Source organism: Hemiscyllium ocellatum, chromosome 13 (assembly GCF_020745735.1).
Source record: "Hemiscyllium ocellatum isolate sHemOce1 chromosome 13, sHemOce1.pat.X.cur, whole genome shotgun sequence".
Lineage (NCBI taxonomy): Eukaryota > Metazoa > Chordata > Chondrichthyes > Orectolobiformes > Hemiscylliidae > Hemiscyllium > Hemiscyllium ocellatum.
Genome location: NC_083413.1, coordinates 17995198 through 18017570, shown reverse-complemented (window position 1 = coordinate 18017570; position 22373 = coordinate 17995198). Strand labels below are relative to the sequence as shown.

The 22373-nt window shown below is 42.1% G+C and overlaps 1 protein-coding gene across 1 annotated transcript in view; it reads left to right on the top strand.

Moving 5' to 3' along the window:
- Positions 1 to 22373, top strand: part of dhx36 (DEAH (Asp-Glu-Ala-His) box polypeptide 36) — an 86129-nt gene that overhangs the window by 22532 nt on the left and 41224 nt on the right. Inside the window, exons 6-11 of the mRNA XM_060834583.1 lie at positions 623 to 702; positions 9086 to 9160; positions 9323 to 9489; positions 17684 to 17765; positions 18027 to 18170; positions 20281 to 20386. Of these exons, the coding sequence (XP_060690566.1) occupies positions 623 to 702; positions 9086 to 9160; positions 9323 to 9489; positions 17684 to 17765; positions 18027 to 18170; positions 20281 to 20386 (654 nt within the window). The remainder of the gene's footprint in view (positions 1 to 622; positions 703 to 9085; positions 9161 to 9322; positions 9490 to 17683; positions 17766 to 18026; positions 18171 to 20280; positions 20387 to 22373) is intronic.

The window sequence follows — 22373 nt, the reverse complement described above, 5'->3', positions numbered from 1 at the left end:
TCTAGTGTGTGTATATCGCTAGCAAGGTCAGCAGTTGCCTATCTAAAATTGTCCTTGAACTGAGTGGTAGGATGTTTCAGAGGCAATTTAGAGGCAACCACGTTACTGTGACACTGGAGTGACATGTAGGCTAGACCAGATAAGTTTGGCAAATTGCTTTCTCTAAAGAGCATTGGTGAATTGGATGGATTATTGTGACAGGTAATGATAGCTTCATGATTCCAGAATGCATCCATTGAATGGAATTTCCCCAGCTTCCGTGATGGGATTTGAACCTGTATCAATAGAGCAGTCTCCTCTGCCTCTGTACTACTGCTCCTGTGAAATTGCCATCACCGCACTGTGTATTCCATTGGGTAGATACAGAGAAGTTTCTGAGGAGGGATTTGAACCCCAAAAAAACCTTAAAATTAAAGCCAGGGGCATGCAGGTGTGAAATCAGGAATCACCTTTTCAGTAGCAAGTCAGCCCAGGAGCTCTTTTGGACCTTTCAAGACTGAAAACAATGGATTTTGTTTGGGTGAGAATATTGTGAAATAATGGAGCAAAGACTGTAAGGTTAGGGCTGAATGGCCTACGCTTATTGTTGCCTGTAAGTGTTGTTTTATTTTTGCACTTTTAGATAGCTGAGAGGGTCGCAGCAGAAAGAGCTGAAGCCTGCGGTGAAGGGAACAGTACTGGCTACCAGATCAGGTTGCAGAGGTTAGTACCACCAGTTTGTTAACTCATGGGAGTTGCATTAAGGCATGATTAGTGCTCGTGAATTGTTCATTAGGATAGAAGTTGGCCATTCAGCCTGTTGAGCCTGCCCCACCATTCAGTACAATCAGAGCTGATCAATCACTTCACTGCCTTTTACCTGCCACGTCCCCTTAGTGGCATTGCACTTAGTTGAAGTGCCCCTGGTTTTAGACTTCCCAACCAGGGGAAACACGTGCATCCACCCTATCTATCCCATTAAATATTTTGTAAATTGTTATGAATCATTCCTCGAAGCTATGGAGGATACAAGCCCAGTTTGGAGGGCAGTCTTGCCATCCTGCGATCAAGTCTGGTGAATCTTTGTTAAATTCCCTTAATGGCAGTAGTATCCTTCCTGAGATAAGGAGCCCAATGTGCATACAGTACATAATCTAACTCAGCTTCTCTCCAGTTAATCAAGATTTCACTATAACTCCATTGAAATCCTGTTGTGAATAAGGCTAGCATTCCATTAGCCTTTCTAATAGCTTGCTGCACCTGCATATTTGCCTTCAATGCATTACTGACAAGGGCACCCAGGACCCCTTGCTCATCTACACTTTCCAACCTCCTGCCATTTAAACAAATATTCTGTACCTTTCTTCCACTTCCCAAAGTATTTTTCCACATTATCTTCTCCCGTCACATTATTGTCCATTCATTAAGCCTGTCCAAATCCTCTTGAAGCAGTTTTCTATCTTCCTCACAACATGCATTTTCACTTAGTTTCCAATTTGCAGATGATACAAAACTATTACATTTAGCCCACCTCCAAATGATTCCTGGGCACCTGAAGTACTATACCCCACTGCTTGCAACCTGCCAATGCAAGAAAGACCCTTTTAATTCCAACTCTGTTTCAGTTGTGCCACGGATGAACTTGGTTACCAGATGCTGTACAGTCTGTTTTGATATAACATGATAGTTCCGTTCCCATGCAATCCGAGTTATAAGAAAATCGAGTAATAGCAGCACCATCCAAACCAATAGGACTGGAATTGCATTATAGCCAATATAGTTAAGAAAAGTTCGCATTCTACAAATAATGGTCTAAATTCTTCAGTTGTGTTATAGCCAATCTGCATTGAAGAAACTCGCATTCTAGCAGAACCAACTCTAGTTCAAAGCATCAGGTGCCGCCCAATAATGTGTACATGTCAGGTGATTTGAGCATGTCCATTGATCAAATAGTTCCTTTTGGTTTGTGATCATGCAGACTAAATGCGTAACAGCAATAGCATTAGGTGAGATGATTTCTACTCCTCCAGTCACTATCCTGCCTGTTTTGCTGGTTATAGATCTGTAAACTAATACATGGCCTGACAAAGAGAAAAACTGCTTGTATTTGTTGAGCACTCAAGAAATAAGCTTCCTGTTGGAACATCACTGTCTGGAATTGCTTGATGTATATACACAGTACTTCTCAGTTGACATCTTTAATAGAAATGTACAGAACATTGGTAAGGCCACCTTTGGAGTGCTGTGTGCAATTTTAGTCTCCCCTGCTCCAGGAAGGATGTTGTGAAACTTGAAAGGGTTCAGAAAAGTTGTAAAAGGATTTTGCCAGGGTTAGAGGGTTTGAGCTATACGGAGAGGTTGAATAAGCTGGGGCTGTTTTCCCTGGAGCGTCTGAGGCTGAGGGTTGACCTTACAAAAGTTTATGAAGTCATGAGGAACATGGAAAGGGTAAATAGACAAGGTCTTTTCCCTGGGGTGGGGTGTCCAGAACTAGAGGGCATAAGTTTAAGATGAGAGGAGATAGTTTTAAAGGGACCTAAGGGGCAAATTGTTTCATGCAGAGGGTGGTGTGTGTATGGAATGAGCTGCCAGAGGGAGCGGTGGAGACTGGTACAATTACAAGATTTTACAACATTTGAAAGACATTTGGATGGATGTATTAATAGGAAGGATTTAAGAGGGGGTTGGACCAAATGCTGGCAAATGGGACTGGATTTGTCTTGTATATCTGGTTGGCATGGGCGAGTCGGACAGAATGTTCTGTTTCTGTGCTGTACATTTCTCTAACTCTGGCATTCTGCTTTGGAAAAACAAACATCAATTGTGCACAGTGAGAAAGAATTTGCATTGAAATCATAGATCTGACGACTCCGCTTGTGTTCTCTCCCACTCTGTCTCCCTCTCTTTTCTTCCCCCCTCCACTATTCTCTTTCACCCACTTTCTTATCATGAATCAATTAATCTCTGCCTTAAATAATCAAAGACTTTCTTCCTTCCAAAGCAGAGTTCCAAAGACACTCAATTCTCAGAAAAAGACTCCTCATCTGTCTGTGTTAACTGGATGATCTGTTATTTTTAAACAGTAATTTCACGTTCTAGGTTCTCCTGAGAACATAGAACAGTACAGCACAGAACAGGCCCTTCGGCCCACGATGTTGTGCCGAATATTTGTCCTAGCTTAAGCACCTATCCATGTACCTATCCAATTGCCGCTTAAAGGTCACCAATGATTTTGACTCTACCACTCCCACAGACAGCACATTCCATGCCCCCACCACTCTCTGGGTAAAGAATCTACCCTTGATATCCCCCCTATACATTCCACCCTTCACCTTAAATTTATGTCCCCTTGTAACACACTGTTGTACCCGGGGAAAAAGTCTCTGACTGTCTACTCTATCTATTCCCCTGATCCTCTTATAAACCTCTATCAAGTCACCCCTCATCCTTCGCCATTCCAATGAGAAAAGGTCTAGCACTCTCAACCTATCCTCGTATGAGCTATTCTCCATTCCAGGCAACATCCTGGTAAATCTCCTCTGCACCCTCTCCAAAGCTTCCACATCTTTCCCAAAATGAGGTGACCAGAAAAGGAAGGAAGCATCCTTTGCATATCCATCCTGTCAAGACCTCAGGATCTTTTATGTTTCAAATGCAGTTGCTTCTTGATCAAGTTGCCAAACAATTGCCTATTCTCCGAATCATACTTACAATGTTCCAGACAACATCATCAGTCACCTTGGATATGTCCTGTCTCACTATCAGTACAGATGTGGTATCTGTGTGATATACAGCCAAACAGGGATTGTCCAGAAAGTCCTCAGCACTGACTGTGGAACCGTGAAGCCCGATGGCACCAGGTCAGAACATGGTCAAGAAAACATCTTGCTGATTACAATGTGCTTAAGAATCAGCACCATTTGGAGAAAGCACTGAGGATGGAAAGGGACTCTCCATCCCCAAGAGTAGCTCAGCAGCACTGCTTCTGACTGAGCTTAATGAGTTGTAAAGGACTGACCTGCTGGATCTGCCAGGTCTGTGGCAATTGGTGAAGAAATTAAAAAGTAAAAAGTACTTGATCTCATCCTATCAGATTGACCTGTGACAGATGTATTTGTCCTTGATATAGTGACCATCGCACAGTCCTTTCAGAGGCAAAGTCCCGTCTTCATGGTGAAGATATCCTCTGTGTCATGAGGCACTACTGCTTTTCTAAATGGGATAGAGTTTAAACAGATTTGTCAACTCAAGATTGGGCATGAATGAGGTGCTGTGAACTGTCAGCAGCAGCAGGATTGTACTCTGATATAATCTCTAACCTCAAGTCCTGACTTATCTTCATTCCTCTGCACCATCAAGCCAGTGATCAGCTCTGGTTCAATGAAGAGTGCAGGAAAGCATGCCAAGAGCAGCACCAACAGATATAGCAATGACAAGTCAGCCTGGTGAAGCTATAACACAAGGTAAGCCGCAAGTCATAGGTAGGAATAAGCAATTCTACAACCAGCTAATAAGATCTAAGTTTGCCAGTCCTCTCTCATCCAGTTATGAATGGTGTAGGAAAATTAAGCTGCTCATCAGCAGAGGAGGCTTCACAAATATCCCCATTCTCTAAAATGGGAAAGCCCAACACGTTAGTGTATTTGCAACAAACTTCAGCTAGAAGTGCCAAGTGGATGATCCAGTTCAATTTGTTTCAGAAGTTCACAGCAACAGTTGCAGGTTTTTGACCAATTTGATTCACTCCCCATGATATCAAGAAATGGCTGAAGATACTGGATACAGAAAGGCTATTGGCTCTGCCAGCATGCCAGGGAAAGTACTGAAGATATGTGCTCCAGTCTTGCAGTTGTAGTTAAGGTGTAGCAGTATGGTCACAACACTGGAAAATGGCCTAAATTTCTACTCTCAGCTATTAGGAGAGTAATGGAAAGAGCCATTAACATTGTCTAGCAGCACTTGCTCAGTTTGGGTTTTGCTAGGGCTTCTCAGCTCATGACCTTAGTTCAAGCTTGAACCAAAGATCTGAACTTCAAAGGTGAAATGAAAGTGACCACCTTTGCCCCCAGGACCATGTTTGACCAAAATCAGCATCAAGTAAACTGAGTAAAAGTGGAAACAGGAAATGTCTCTGGTCGTAGTTGTACCAGTGTAAAGCAAGAATGGTTGTGGATGTTGGAGGTTGGTTATCTCAGCTCCAGAACATCTTTGCAGAGGTTTGTAAGGATGGTGCCTTAGCCCAAACATCTTCAGATGCTTCGTCAATGACTTTCAATGTCTTTCTGGTCAGAAGTGGGGATGTTTACTGGTTGGATAATGTTGACTTTGCATGTACTGAAACAGTTCGTGTCCAAATACAGCAAGAACTGTTCAATATTCCAACTTAGGTTGACAGGTAGCAAATAATATTGATCTCACATAGGCAATGACCATCTACAGCAAGAATCAACCTAACGATCATTCCATAACGGTTTGATGGCATTACCATCACTGAATACTCACTATCAGCATTTAGAGTGTTACCACTAACCAGAAACCAAGTTGGGATATTCACATAAATACTGTGATGACAAAAAGCTGGTCCATGGCTAGGAATCCTGCTGTGAGTCACTCATCACCCAGGCCCCAAACCCTACCCACAGTCAACACGGCGCAGGAGTGTGGTAGAATACACTTCGATGAATGATTGCAGGTCCAACAACACTCAAGAGGTATTATGCCATCCAGAATAAAGTGGCCTGTGTGATTTGCACTCCTTTCACCAACTATCAATAGCAACCGTGTGTACGATGTACAAGATGCACAATAGAAATTCACCAAGGCTCATTAGCTAACACCTTCCAAATCCGTGATCATCCCTATCTAGAGGGAACAAGGGCAACAAATACATGGGAGAACCTCCAACTGCAATTACCCCTTGAAGCCACTTACCATCCTGACTTGGAAATGCGTTGCTCTTTTATCACTGTCACTGGGTCACAATTCTGCAACTCCCTCCTTAACACATTGGGTGCACCTACACCAAAAAAATTTCATCAAGAAGCTCATCAACCCCTTTCTCAAGGGCAATGATGAATGTGCAGTAGCCCAACCAGCAATATCCACATCCATGAATGAATAAAAATCTCTCTTCTGAACTTGTGGATATTAGTTGAGCCCACTTGCTTATAACCTCAAAGTTTTCCAAAGTGCTTTAGAATAACTAAGTACGTTTATTTTTAAAAGTTCCTGCAAACATAATATTTGATAATGACCACATAATCCATCATCTTGATGTCATTCATGAGCCATGTATTGACTAAGAAACTGCAAATAGGACTGATCATAAAGTTGATTGTGTGAATGGAATAATTATAGTACAACCTAGTGTCCAATGTCGTTTCGAATGTAAAAGTGAATATTGGATTTTGAGCACTGCTTCCTTTTTGCTGATCTTCCTGTGCAATGATGATCCCTTGCATTGATTAATGAAACTATATTTAGCCTTTTATTATCTCCTGAGTTTGACTGAGATGTTTTCAGTTCAGTTGTATAAATTAACTAAAAGTAATGTTCTGCACATAAAAGGTTTCTTGTGAATCTTTTTGTGGATTTGATCAGGATTATGCCAGACTTTCTTCGAGTTGTCTTTAATGGCTCATTCAGTCTATACCAGCTGTAGCAATCTGTATCAACTGATAGTGGTAGGAGTGCTGAGGAAGTTGTTGGTTCGAGACCCACTGGAGCATGAAGTATAGGCTGACATTCCAGAGCAGTACTGGAGAGTGTGATGTACTGTATGGAATGTTTTCACACAAAATATCAAATCAAGTCCCTAGTTGAGTGTTCAGGTGAACATAAAAGACCCATTCACTATTTTGAAGGAAAACAAGGGAGTTTGCTCAAGTGTCTCCCTTCATCCATTCTTGCATTGAATTTGCTTTCTCTCTGGACCTGAGCCCACCCATTTATTTAATCTTTATATACTCTAATTGTCATGCCTCTTTGCCACCGTGCCAGCGCACAGTGAAATGTCACAGGGCGAGCAATTGAGAATCCAAGGACTTGGTATCGAATCTCACTGTGGCAGACGGTGAAATTTGAATTTAATAAAGTCTGGAATCAACAACTGACATAATGGTGATCGTGTAATCACAGTCAGCCATCAGGGAAAGAAAAACCTCATCTGGTTCACTGGCGTCCTTCAGGAGAGGAAGTTTACCATCCTCTGGGACTGACCTATGTGCAACTCCAGACTTACAGTAACGTGGTTTTTTGCTTAACTACCCTCTGGGCAATAATATTGGCCTAGCCAGAAATGCCTACATCCTGGGAATGAATAACTGTTTGAAAGAATTCCTGAAATGTGGAATGATAGCTTCTGTAGTCCTGGCTCTCAAAGGAACTTCCCTTTCATATACTCGGTCCCCCCAATTCCTCGTACCTGCAACTGATTTGATGGCCTTGAGGTTGGTTAACTGTGTTGTGGATATTTTTTTTCTAGTTGTGTAACCAGATATTTAAGCTACCAGTTGTCCAATGATATTAACCTGATGTGTTTGAGTTAGACCACTAGGTGTGCATATATATAAATGGAACTTGCAGTCAATACAACCATCTGTTTACATGATGTGTTGTCCCACAAGTAGCGCTGTGATAATCTGTTTTTTTAAACAACTGGTTGGAAGATAAAAATTAAACTGAATTCCCCTCCTCCTCTTTGAAATGATAGCTGAAAATGTGTTGCTGGTTAAAGCACAGCAGGTTAGGCAGCATCTCAGGAATAGGGAATTCGACGTTTCGAGCATAAGCCCTTCATCAGGAATGAGAGAGAGTAGCCAAGCAGACTAAGATAAAAGGTAGGGAGGAGGGACTTGGGGGAGGGGCGATGGAGGTGGGATAGGTGGAAGGAGGTCAAGGTGAGGGTGATAGGCCGGAGTGGGGTGGGGGCGGAGAGGTCAGTAAGGAGATTGCAGGTTAGGAGGGCGGTGCTGAGTTGAGGGAACCGACTGAGACAAGGTGGGGGGAGGGGAAATGAGGAAACTGGAGAAATCTGAATTCATACCTTGTGGTTGGAGGGTTCCCAGGCGGAAGATGAGGCGCTCCTCCTCCAGCCGTCGTGTTGTTATGTTCTGCCGGTGGAGGAGTCCAAGGACCTGCATGTTCTCGGTGGAGTGGGAGGGAGAGTTAAAGTGTTACACTTTAACTCTCCCTCCCACTCCACCGAGGACATGCAGGTCCTTGGACTCCTCCACCGGCAGAACATAACAACACGACGGCTGGAGGAGGAGCGCCTCATCTTCCGCCTGGGAACCCTCCAACCACAAGGTATGAATTCAGATTTCTCCAGTTTCCTCATTTCCCCTCCCCCCACCTTGTCTCAGTCGGTTCCCTCAACTCAGCACCGCCCTCCTAACCTGCAATCTCCTTACTGACCTCTCCGCCCCCACCCCACTCCGCCTATCACCCTCACCTTGACCTCCTTCCACCTATCCCACCTCCATCGCACCTCCCCCAAGTCCCTCCTCCCTACCTTTTATCTTAGCCTGCTTGGCTACTCTCTCTCATTCCTGATGAAGGGCTTATGCTCGAAACGTCGAATTCCCTATTCCTGAGATGCTGCCTAACCTGCTGTGCTTTAACCAGCAACACATTTTCAGCTGTGATCTCCAGCATCTGCAGACCTCATTATTTACTCTTTGAAATGATATCTTGGGATCTTTTATGTACTCTTGAGGGGGCAAACAGGGCATGGGTTTAACATCTCATCTATAAAATGGTTTATGGGCTGTGCTGGTATTGCACTAGAATGTCAGCCTAAACTTTAGTGGTCAAGACATGAAGTGACACATTAACCTGCACAATTCTGACACTGAGATGAGTGGTACCCACTCAGCGCTGCTGCTACTGAATTTCTACTTCTGTATCAGTTGATACAGACTGCTACAGGTGATATAGACTGAGACAATTAAACACAACTTGAAGAAAACCTTCAGCAAGGTTCACAAGAAACCTTTTATGTGCAGAACATGTACTTTTAGTTCATTTATACAACTGACTTAGGAGCTGTTTGATGGAAAGTATGTTTTCCAGCGTTTATTTAAACATTTTCTTTCTTGCTTAACAGCCGCCTGCCACGGAAACAAGGTTCCATCTTGTACTGCACGACTGGAATCATTCTCCAGTGGCTACAGTCAGACTCGTAAGTACAGAACTAATTATTATGGTATATAGTTCATTTTATTCAGGGTAAATTCTTAATTATATATTCCCAATTACTCTCTAATTCCAAGTTGTTTCTCAAAATAATATAGTTGGCGCAGTCTTAATAACACTTAGTAAGAAAAAAAATCTCTTTCCACAGTCTTCTATCTACTGTCAGTCACCTTGTTTTGGACGAGGTCCACGAGAGGAGTTTGCAGTCAGATGTCCTGATGACAATTGTGAAGGACATCCTGCCGTTCAGGCCAGATCTGAAGGTGATATTGATGAGTGCAACTCTAAATGCTGACAAGTTTTCAGAATATTTTGGTAAGTAGGATTGGCAAATTCTTGTTGAAACTTCAGTGAACTCAGTCTGTTGGTTTCTTAAAATTAACTGCATTATTCAGCACTGAAGGAAACGTACATTGGCTGTTTGAGAAAGCAATCCGGTTAGTCTCTTTACTCTTCCTCCAGAGACTTGCAAATTCCTCCTCGTCTATTTCTCCTCACTCTTCCGAATGTTTTTTGCCATGTGTATAATGTTTATGCTGTCATTCTGCCTGGTAACAAGGGTGTCTGATTTTGGGACATAACCAGTGAACCTTAATAAACCTTGGTCAAACAAAGCATTTGCAGTCAGTCCTTCCTTTGGTTACACAGATTAACTCTTAACAGCTGAGCGAAAGATACATCTTCCTTTTCTTTTTAGTAAGCTTAATGGGACCTGAGGGTGTGTAGGCTGTGTAACAAAGGTCCACCTCACCAGTAATGTTTATATCCAGAGAATGAATGCAGTATCAATGTAACAAGGATGTAGAATGAAGCGGATACTTTGATCTCGGGCTGGCTTTTCCCAAAATCTGGAAAGTGCAATAAAATGGTTCAGCACTCTATCTTGATACTGAAGTTAAATTTACAGCAAGAGATTCATCTTGTAATTTTCTTTCCTGGGGTTAGAATGAAGATTTACTAGCAAAAAGCATTTCGTTCTTTTTAAATATTGTGCAAGCTATTTGCTTGTGATTCTGGCTTCCTCAACTTTTTAAGGGTGTTGATCAGAATGATTGGATTGTTTGTGGAATTGTGAGCTTACAAGTGGAAACATTCTTGTTGCTGTCGCTGAGCATTGCGACATTTCCAGGGTCAGGCACTGCTGCTGTTGGTTTCACTGCACAAGCTGACCATTGGTTGTGCCTTTGGCAAAAGAGATGTCAACGGCAGCTCTTAAAATCTGACCCATGGTGGTAGTCTATTAGTATAAATAGGAGATTTGCCAATAAATAGAAGAGTTGGGATAAGGGGCCATTTTTAGAATGGAGTTGAGTGCCAAAGGGGTTAGTTCTAGGGCCATGGTTATTTACTATATATATTCATGACTTGGCTGAAGCAAATGAATGTATGTAACCAAATTTGCATATGAACCAAAAATAGATTGGAACAAAAGTGGTGAGGGAGATAGATAGGTTAAGCAAGTAGGCAAAAACTTGGCAGATGGAATATAATGTGGAAAAATATAAGGTTATGCACTTGCAAGAAGAATAAAGGAGCTGAATATTATTTAAATAGAGTCAGAGATTTTCAGCACGGGAACAGACCCTACGGTCAAACTCAACTGTGTGGACCAGATATCCTAAATAAATCTAGTCCCATTTGGTCTGTATCTCTCAACACATTTCCTGCTCGTATACCCATTCCGGATGCCTTTCAAATGTTGTAATTGTACCAGCCACTACCACCTTCCTCTGGCAGCTCATTCCATGCATGCAGCACATTCTGTGTGAAAACTTTGCCCCTTAGGTCCCTTTTAAATCTTTTCCCTTTCACCTTTAAACCTATTCCCTCTAGTTTTGGACTTTTTTTTTCCCCCACACCACCCTGTCTTTTACCTATCCATGCCCTCATGACTTCCTAAACCTCTAAGATCACACCCCTCCTCTTCCAATGCTCCAGAGAAAATAGCCCTAGTCTATTCAGCCCCTCCCTATAGCTCAAACACTCTGACATAAAGATGTTTATAACATCCTTATAAATCTTTTCTGAACCCTTCCAAGTTTCACAACATCCTTCCTATAGCAGGGAGACCAGATTTGCACACAGTATTCCAATAGTGGCATTACCAATGTCCTGTATAGCCGCAACATGACGCCTCAACTCTTACACTCAATGCACTGACCAACAAACGCTGGAAAAAGACTTGCAAAAAGCTACAGCACAAAGGGATTTGGGAATCCTTATTCATGAATCATAAAAAGTTAGCATTCAGTTTCAGCAGGTAATTGGGAAGGCAAATGAAATGCTGGCCTTTATTTCAAAGGGAATGGAGTATAACAGTGAGACGTTTTGCTGAAACTACAAGGCACTAGTCAGAGTAGAATTGAAAGAATAGGCAAAATGAATGAATGGCTTGAGAGAAGGTGCAGGAGGGAGGGCTTCAGATTTTTGGGACATTGGGACTGGTTCTGGGAGAGGTGGGGCTTTGTCAAATTGGACAGTCTACATGTAGGCAGGACTGGAACCAATGTCCTAGGGGATGCTTTTGCTAGCACTGTTGGGGAGGGTTTGAAGCTGATATGGTGGGCGGGGGTGTGGGAACCGCATGAAGTTAGTGGACAGTAAAGGGAAAGTAACTAAAACCTGTAAGTAAGGAGAAAATGAAGTCAGAGTAACGCAGGAGAAGAGTAGACAGGGAGCAGATGATGAACGCAAAGGGACAGGTGGTCTGAGGTGCTTTTTTAATGTGAGATGTGTACTAAGTAAGGCAGATTAACTTACGGCTTGGATTACTACCTGGGAATATGATGTTATTGCTATTACTGAGGCTTGGTTAATGGAAGAGCAAGATTGGCAACCAAATATCGGAGAATATGGATGATTCAGGTGCGATAGAGAGGGAGGTAAAAGGGATGGAGGAGTTGCATTACTGGTCAAAGAGGATATCACCGCTGTGCTGAAGGAGGGCAGATGGAGGGCTTGAGCAGTGAGGCAATATGGGCAGAACTCAAAAATAGGAAAGGTGTGGTAACAATGTTGGGATTGTACCACAGGCCTCCCAACAGTGAACATGAGATAGAGGGACAAATATGGAAATCAATTATAGAAAGGTGTCGGAGCAACAGGGTGGTGGTGATGGGAAATTTTAATTTTCCCAACATTGACGGGGATTCATTTTGTTTTAGAGGTTTAGATGGAGCAGAATTTGTAAGTAACATCCAGGAGGGTTTTATAGAGCAGTATATAAATAGTTCAACTCTGGAAGGGGGCCACACTGCACCTGGTGTTGGGGAATGAGCTGAAGTTTCAATAGGGGATTACTTTGGGAATAGTGATCATGATTCTGTAAATTTTAGAATACTTCTGGACAAAGAAGAGAGTGGTCCTAAAGGGAGAGTGGTCCTAAAGGAAGAGTGCTAAATTGGGGCAAGGACAACCACAGCAAAATTTGGTAGGAGCTGGGGAATGTGGATTGGGAGCAGCTGTTTGAAGGTGAATCCACATTTGATAGGTGGGAGGCTTTTAAAGAGAGGTTGATTAGAGTGTAGGACAGACATGTCCCTCTGAAAATGAAGTATGGAAATGATGAGATTAAGGAACCATGGATGACTGGTGAAATTGAGACTAGTTCAGAGGAAAAAGCACACAAAGCTTTGGAACAACATTAAGGAAAGTGGGACCACTCTGAAACAAAGAGATAAGAGTGCTAAAAGGAACCATGAGATATCTTTAGCAAACAGGTTTAAGAAAAATCAGTCTTTTAGTCGTATGTAAGGAGCGAAAGGGTTGGCCCGCTCAAGGACAAAGGAGAAAGTTAGGTATGGAGTCAGAGAAAATGGGTGAGATTCTACTGAGTCCTTATTGTCTGTTTTCACCGAGGAGAGGGACATGACGGATGATACTTTTAGGGATAGCTTTTTGATTACTCTGTCAAGTCGGCAAAAGGAGGGAGACAGTATTGTGTACTCTAAAAGTCATTATGGTGGACAGATCCCCAGATCTGGATGGGATCTATCCCAGGTTACTGAGGGGAGCGAGAGAGAAAATAGTTGGGGCCTTAACAGATACCTTTACTGGATCCTTGAGCATGGGTGAGGTCTTGGAAGACTGGGAAGTTGCTAATGTTGTCTCCTTGTTTTAGAAGAGTAGTAGGGGTAATCCAAGTAGTTATAGACCAGTGAGCCTGACATCAGGGTAGGGAAGGTGCTAGAGAAAATACTAAGAGTTACGATCTATTTACATTTGGATGAAAATAACCTTATCAGTGATAGGCAACATGGTTTTGTGCAGGGAAGGTCATGTCTTACCAACTTAATAGAATTCTCTTGAGGAAATGACAAAGTTGTTGAGGAGAGAAGGGCTGAAAATGTCATGCACATGGACTTCAGTGAGACATTTGATAAGGTTCCCCTTGGTAGGCTGATGGAGAAACTGAAGTCATATTGGGTCCAGGGTGTACAAGCTAGATGGGTAGAGAACAGCAGGAGACAGTAGTAATGAAAAGAAGTTTCTCAAAATGGAGAACTGTGATCAGTGGTGTTCCACAGGGATCAGTGTTAGGACTACTGTTGTTTGTAATATACATAAATGATGAGGAGAAAGGTATAGGTGGGCTGATTAGCAAGTTTGCAGATGACACGCTGATTGATGGAGTAGCAGATAATGAAGGGGACTGTCAGAATGCAGTAGAATATAGATTGTTTGGAGAGTTGGGTGGAGAAATGACAAATGGAGTTCAGTCCAGGCAAATGTTAGATGATGCGTTTTGGAAGATAATTCAAGAGAGAACTATGTGGGCGGCACGGTGGCAAGTGGTTAGCACTGCTGCCTCACAGTGCCAGAGACCCGGGTTCAATTCCCGCCTCAGGCGACTGACTGTTTGGAGTTTGTACGTTCTCCCAGTGTCTGCGTGGGTTTCCTCCGGGTGCTCCAGTTTCCTCCCACAGTCCAAAAATGTACAGATTAGGTGAATTGGCCAAGCTAAATTGCCTGTAGTGTTAGGTGAAGAGGTGAATGTAGGGGAATGGGTCTGGGTGGGTTGTGCTTTGGGTCAGTGTAGGCTGATGGGTCTGTTTCCACACTGTAAGTAATCTAAAAAAAATCTGATTTATACAGTAAATGGAAAATTGCTGTGCAGAGAGATCTAGGTGTTCAAGTCCATTGTACCCTGAAGGTGGCAAAGCAGGTCGATGGAGCTGTCAAGAATGCATGTGGCATGCTTTCCTTCATTGGACGGAATATTGTGTACAAGAGTCAGCAGGTCATAATACAGTTGTATAGGACTTTGATTCGGCCACATTTGGAATACTGCGTATAGTTCTGGTCACCACATTACCAGAAAGATGTAGATGTTTTGGAGAGGGTGCAGAGGAAATTCACCAGGATGTTGCCTGAAATGGAGGGCGCTAGCTATGAAGACAGGTTGAATGGATTAGGGTTATTTTCATTAAAAAGACATTGAGCGGGGACCTGACTGAGTTCGGCAAAATCATGGGAAGTATTGACAGGGTGAATAGCAAGAAGCTATTTCCCAGAGTGGGGGACTCAGTTACTAGAGGTCACAAACTCAAGGTGAGAGGGGAAAGGTTCAAGGGAGATATGTGAGGAAAGTTCCTAATGCAGAGGGTGGTGGGTGCCTGGAGCGTGTTGCCAACAAGAGGTGGTAGAGGCAGGCATGATAGTGTCATTTAAGATGTACCTCAACAGATACATGCATTGGCAGGGAGCAAAAGGGTACAGAACCTTAGAAAATAGAGGATCTGGATCGGCGCAGGCTTGGAGGGCCAAAGGTCCTGTTCATGTGCTGTAATTTACTTTGTTCTTGTTCAGACTGCAGCTAGAATACCGTGTACAGTTTTAGGCCCCTTATCTAAGGAAAGATGCATGGCGTTGGATGTAGTCCAGTGAAGGTTTATGAGGCTGATGCCAGAGATAGGTTGGGCCTATAGTCACTTGAATTTAGATGGCAAACTTATTGAAATATGCAAGATTTTTTGAAGACTTGAAAGGGAAGATATGGAGGGGCTGGTTCCCCTTGCCTTGCAGTCATAGAGATAGACAGCATGAAACAGACCCTTCAGTCCAACCCATCCATGCCGACCAGATAGTCCAACCCAATCTAGTCCCACCTACTAGACCCATATCACTCCAAACCCTTCCTATTTATTTACCCATCCAAATGCCTTTTAAATGTTGCAGTTGTACCAGACTCCACCACATCCTCTGGCAGCTCATTCCGTACACGTACCACCCTCTGCATGCGAAAGTTGCCCCTTAGGTCTCTTTTATATCTTTCCCCTCTCACCCTATATCTATGCCCTCTAGTTCTGGACTCCCTGGCCCCAGGGAAAAGACGTTGTGTATTTATCCTATCCATTCCCCTCATAATTTTGTACGCCTCTATAAGGTCACCCCTCAGCCTCCGACCCTCCGGGGAAAACAGTCCCAGCCTGTTTAGCCTCTCCCTAGAGCTCAAATCCTCCAACCCTGGCAACATCCTTGTAAATCTTTTCTGGACCCTTTCAAGTTTCACAACCCTTTTCCAATAGGAAGGAGACCAGAATTGCACGCAACTTTCCAACAGTGGTCTAACCAATGTCCTGTACGGCCGCAACATGACCTCCCAACTCCTGTACTCAAGACTTTGACCAATAAAGGAAAGCATATCAAACGCCTTCTTCACTACCCTATCTACCTGCGACCCACTTTCAAGGAGCTATGAACCTGCCCTCCAAGGTCTCTTTGTTCAGCAACACTCCCTAGGACCTTACCATTAAGTGTATAAGTCCTGCTAAGATTTGCTTTCCCAAAATGCAGCACCTCACATTTATCTGAATTAAACTCCATCTGCCACTTCTCGGACCATTGGCCCATCTGATCAAGATCCTGTTGTAATCTTAGGTAACCACCTTCGCTGTCCACTACGCCTCCAATTTTGGTGTCATGTGCAAACTTACTAACTGTACTTCTTATGCTCACATCCAAATCATTTATGTAAATGAAAAAATGTAGCGGACCTAGCACTGATCCTTGTGGCAATCCACTGGTCTCAGGCCTCCAGTCTGAAGAACAACTCTCCATCACCCTCTGTCTTCTACCTTTTGAGCCAGTTCTGTATCCAAATGGCTAGTTCTCCCTGGGAGATTCTAGGACCAGAGGACATATGCTCAGAATCGGGGTTTGTACATTTTAAGATAGATGAGGAATTTCTCCTCCTAGGGTTGTGAATCTGTGGAATTCCTAACGCAAAGGGCTATCGAGACTTGGCCACAGACGATATTCAAGCCGAAGATATGGACAGATTTTTAATGGGGAAATTATTGGTTGTAGGAAAAGGCAGGAAAGTGCAGTTATGGAGTTAGGGATTATCATCTCATTGAATGAGAGGTATGATATGGAGGTGCCTGTGTTGGACAGGGGTGGGCAAAATTAGAAGTCATGTGACACGAGGTTACTTGATGTACATAGAATCATAAAGATGTACAGCATGGAAACAGACCTTTCAATCCAACCCGTCCATTAGGTTTGCTTGAGATCACAAGCTTTTGGAATGCTGCTCCTTCCTCAGATGAAGTCTGAAGACTGGCACTTTACCTGATGATAATTTCAAATAAACCTGTTGGACTATAACCTCATGTTGTGTGACTTCTGACGTTATTGAATGACAGAGCAGACTTGATGGCTGACTGCCTACTCCTACTGCTATGTCTTGCCTCTGTGGTCTAAATAAATCATACTTCAAAGTAGCTTTAAACCCCTCACCAAAAGTATGAAGCAACACTGCAGTCTCTGCTTTTTGAATGAGTCCATTAGAAACCAAGTAAACGTGTATAAACAACTAATTCGCTAATATTCATCAAGTTTATTAACACTGAATCGGGTGCAATTGCTGGACTCTTGCCATTCCAATTTCAGAGTGTGGCCATATTTTGGGGCAATCACTGTTTGCATTTGTGGACCTTTGAACTCGTGGGAAAGATCATGAATACTCCAGTCTAAACTGCAACTCACTTGCGTTTAAAATTCTGCTGTCTTTAAGACCATTCCATTAGATTTGGCCCAGGTTAAAATGGCATCTGGGTGGCAATACTATCGAAGTTCTAAGGAAGGGTTGCTCCACCCAAAAAGTTAACTCTGATTTCTCTCCACTGATGCTACCAGACCTGTTGAGCTTTTTCAGCAATGTTATTTTCTGATTTACAGCAATAGCAGTTCTTTCTATTTTTATCGTGTAGAAATTTTGATATTAGATTACTTAGTGTGGAAACAGGCCCTTCGGCCCAACAAGTCCATACTGACCCGCCGAAGCGCAACCCACCCAGACCACTACATTTACCCCTTCACCTAACACTACGGGCAACTTAGCATGGCCAATTCACCTGACTGCACATCTTTGGACTGTGAGAGTTGAGTGTTCTGCTCCAGTTTTTCACTTCTGAAACGTAATGGCTCCAGGTAGCTTGTGACAAATAATTGCTGGGGTTGATATAAGTTTCTCTTCAACGTGATGGTTTGCTCCATTTTCTTACAGGCAACTGTCCCATGCTGCATATTCCGGGATTCACCTATCCAGTGAAGGAATACATCTTGGAAGATGTAATTGAGTTGCTCCAGTAAGTCAGTTTGTTAATGATCTGGATTGGCCTTCTCTTGAAGTCATTACTATAAGGCAAATACAGGGTGTTCTGTTTCCTCTGTGTAGAAGGGATAGAGACATTTACCTTAATGCAGTTGCACAGTGTAAACATTTAGCATTGGATTTTTTCCATTTATTAAAGCATGCAACTTGGTGAAAAATACACAAAAGGCATTTGTACAGTTGTTAATTAACACTATCATTATCTGCTTTAATGCTTATTTACATTTTGATTCAGGTATCGTCCACAAACCCAAGAAATTCGGAGACCGTCCTCCAAGAGGAGATTCATGCAAGGTTGCATGTTTCGACCAGAGAAGGAACGAGTGGAGGAAGAATACCAGCAACAATGGCCAGAATATTTAAGAGAGTTGCAAGGAAGGTATGCAGTGACATTTGGAGACATTAGCCAAATCATTTCTATTGACACCATGAATCCTTCCCAGGCCCTATTTTTAAAAAAAAGCAAATCATCAGTCATTTTCATTCCTGTTAAAATGCTTGAGCTAGAGTAGGATACAGATGTGTGTGGTACCTGAACCTTTATGTACATATTGGATGCCACTTTGTACCAGAGTTCTCTTAAAGTGCCCTGGATGGATTTTGCTGATTTGGCCACAAGGAAGATTGACCTATAATGTTCGGGCCTCTTCAGCACTGATCCTTCCAGTATGTTGCTCTTTTTTGCTCTCGCTTACCCCCACTCCCCCAAAGCACAATCCCAATCCACAAAGTACAAGCATACAACAACCTACAACAGCCTACCAAATCTTTTCTGCCCCCTTCTACAAGAAGAAAAATGAAGAGGCCTTCAATGTCTGGCCCTGGCCCTTTATTTAGTGGTATCACCCTACTTCAATGACTTGGCTAATGACGAGTTGTCCATGTACCACATTGATTGTTTGCCTGTATCTTCACTTTTTTCCTCAAGATCCAAACTGATGTACCAACCTACTGCAAAACAACGATAACAGAAAATTCAGCAGGTTTGGCAGCATTTGTGGAGAGAGAAACACAGTTAACTGAATCTGAAAGGACTCCTGATAAGGCTGTAAAATTCTTGAAGATAGTTTGAACATCATTTTTGTGTTGTATGCTGGTATATGGCTGACAGAGCTGAATAATAATTCCTTCAAAGCAAAAACTTTCAAAGAAGAACAAGTAAAAGTAACAGAGAAAAGATCTTTGACAAACATAGAAAATAAGAGCAGGAGAAGGCAGTCAGGCTCTTTTGAACCTGATTTGTCCTTGCTGATCATTCAATTTAGTACCCTGTTCTGTTTTCTCCCCATACCCTTTGATCCCTTGAGCCCTAAGATCGATATCTAACTCCCCCCTGAAAGCATTCATTATTTTGGCTTCAACTACTTTCTGTGACAGAGAATTCCATAGGCTCACCACAATCTGGGTGCAATAATTTCTCCTCATCTTAATCTGAAATGGCCTCCTCATTGCCTTGAACGGTGACACCTGGTTCTGGACTCCCTGCTGTCAGGAAATGTGAACTTTAAATGTGAAGCTCTATCTCTGTCCCCTTCCCCATGACATTCTTCATTGATTAATGTGTCGATGTGTCTGGTGGTGTTCACATCTACTGTTGATGCACAATACTTGATGAGATACAAACACACTACATCTATCAGCTCAATCTCTAAATTGTTGCTTTGACTGTAAGTATGGTATTTGGAGCAGTTTTGGCGCAGCCCATTTTGGAGCAAAGAACTAAGATTCACCAGGAAGTCATCCGGTTTGGAAAATTAGATTACTCTGAGGTGAATTTGTGTATTGGTACTTCCTCCATTGGAAGAGAGAAGAATGAGATTTTAAAAATGAAAATCTTGAAATTCATTATGATGTTGTAAGGGTGGTTGGAAGTCATCAGTTAGAAATTATTACTGACTAAGCAAGCAGAGTGGATCAGGAGGAATTTCTTTATACCGAGAGAAGGCTGTTGGATCAAGACTATCTTTAAAAGGTTTTTATCACAACCAAAGGAAATGGTTATGATAAAAACCTTATAAAGATGAGTTATAGGCCTATGAGAAGGGAACAGAATACAAGATTATTATGGAGCATTCTAACAAGGAGTAGGATGAATGGCCTCATTCTATATGAGAAAGTTGTCGTTTTAGATGCTTTTCCCAGCTCTAAGCATGTGACACATTTGCCGACCCACTTGCCATTATGGATTATGGAGATTCTGGTGACAGCACTGAGAATTGAGGTAGATGTAATTTCTTTATCTTCCTTCCTACACTGCTGTTCTGTTTTCCACCCCCTCTACAGGGAGACATCTGTTATTTCAGTATTTGATTTGAACTGTTCATCAGTGCATTATGTAATAATCTTGAAGTTATCAGCCACTTATCTCTCAAAAATGTAAACTTTTGGCGTAAAAAGATTTCACAAGTGTGCTCAATGAGTGTGTGGTAACAGCCATGAATATTGGTAGCGTGATTTTATTTCTTTTTAATGTTTCACTTCCCGTCTAGATATTCTGACAGTACGATTGAAGCCTTGGAAGTTCTGCATGATGATGATAAAATAGACCTCAATCTGATTGTAGCCCTCATAAAACACATTGTTCTTCTTGGAGAGGTATGTTTGTTTTTCTTAGCAAGCAAATTTATGTATTTTGAGTTGTAATCTGTCCAGTTTAGATGTCAGTGAGCTTGTACTGAGGTGAAAAGACAGCTATTGACTCTTTATTTGCCTCCCCAAGTTTTAATTTTATTTGACATGATATGAGCAGTTATAGCATTCAGTTTTCAGATCTGTCAAACCCTAGCTTTGTTTCTAATGTGTTGTTTAAATACTGGCAATTAATCATTTTGTTTTTAATGCCATGTAAAAATGCTACTGCTGATGTAGATCTGAAAGTTCATTTGCGACTACTTCACTTCTTGAAGTTAGCATTAAAATTCTAAGAAGCCAGCATCCACTGGAGATCCAACACTCATAATTTTTTCTCACGATGCCTATTTGTGATCCTGTGCAACTTGTATTTATCTCATTCTGTTGATCAGTGTATTGCAAGGCAAACACGTTACTTCATGGAATGCATACCATCAATTATTGAACTAAAGATTTTCTCAATCAATGTGTCGATCATTCCCTTCAATACAAAAAAAATGTCCCAAGTTAATCGTAGCACCATATATAAAACAGGATGTGTATTTCTTCCCTTGCGCACGGATGCATACGCCTTCATCCTCACTCCATACTATGACTCTCACTCATTTGCTGTTTAAAATTAAAAGTGCACTTTGGGCATTGAGGGAGACCATCAAATTAAATTATGAATCATTCACATCAATTATTTGATATCGCAGTGGTGTCCTGCTGTGAATATAAGATTGAACATGTTGATTTACTGTCCTGTGGTACATTTCTTTTCCCATGATTTAGAATCTCTCCATGTTATAATTGCTGCCGCCTTGCCCTCACTGCCTATTCATCATTCAAATGAGTGGATTTGATACACTTAGAAAGACAAAATCCTTTCAAAATAGGCCCAGATAACATTTGTTGAAAAGAATGAAGATTGATGTATGACCAAAGTGCAAAGAAAGAAGAGTTGGGAATGCCACTGTGTTTAAATGTTTTAAGTGTAGCATCTGCATATTGAAGGTAGAGGATTTCATTTTGCTGGTCTTCGATATAACTTGCCATTGCTTTATATCAGCAGCATGCTATTTTCTAAATGAGCCTTTGGTAATGTTCATGTCTGATATTTGATTTCACCTGTGTCTTTTTTCCTCAAGATATTTAGCTCTTGGTCAGAATTGAAACTTTAAAATTTTTCAAATTCAACATTAAGTTTTAAAAAACCTGGAAATCGAGAAACTCATCAGTAAAAGTGACCATGAAGCTGAGGTGGTATTATTAAAACTTAACTGGCTCATTAATACCCATTTGGGGAGCCTGCATCTTTAGCTGACCTGGGCTTATACTTGAATCCAGTCTCCGACCAATATCATTGACCTTTAAGCTCCCTCTGAGGTGGCCGAAATTCCAGATGAAGGGCTTATGCCTGAAATGTCGATTCTCCTGCTCCTTGGATGCTGTCTGACCTGCTGTGCTTTTGCAGCACCACACTCTCAACTAGTAAACTAGTTGTGTATGGGCAGCTAGTCATGGGCACCAAATGTCATCCTTGCCACGAATGCTACATCACAGGAGTGAATTAAAAATAAGACTTTGGAAATCTGGTACAAGTACAATAAGCCAAGTATCCCTCTTTGCTTCAGAATTTATCCAGCTTATTAAAGCAAAGCAGGAGTTGATAGAAATGTATTTTGCTCGTGGAGTTCATTAAGTTTTATCACCCAAGGTTGGTTTTAATAATGTTCAATTTTCCTGTTTTGTCCAAGGGTTGTGAGAAAGTTGTCAACTGCAGAGGAATGAAATACAGGTTCCAAAGTGTGCTCATACCTTCCTGAAATTGACTTTGCTGTATTTATTCCGATTGAGGGATAATACTGCTTACTTCCATCCTATGTGTTTGTGTATCATTTAAAAGGCATTTGGATGGGTATACGAATAGGAAGGGTTTGGAGGGATATGGGCTGGGTGCTGGCAGGTG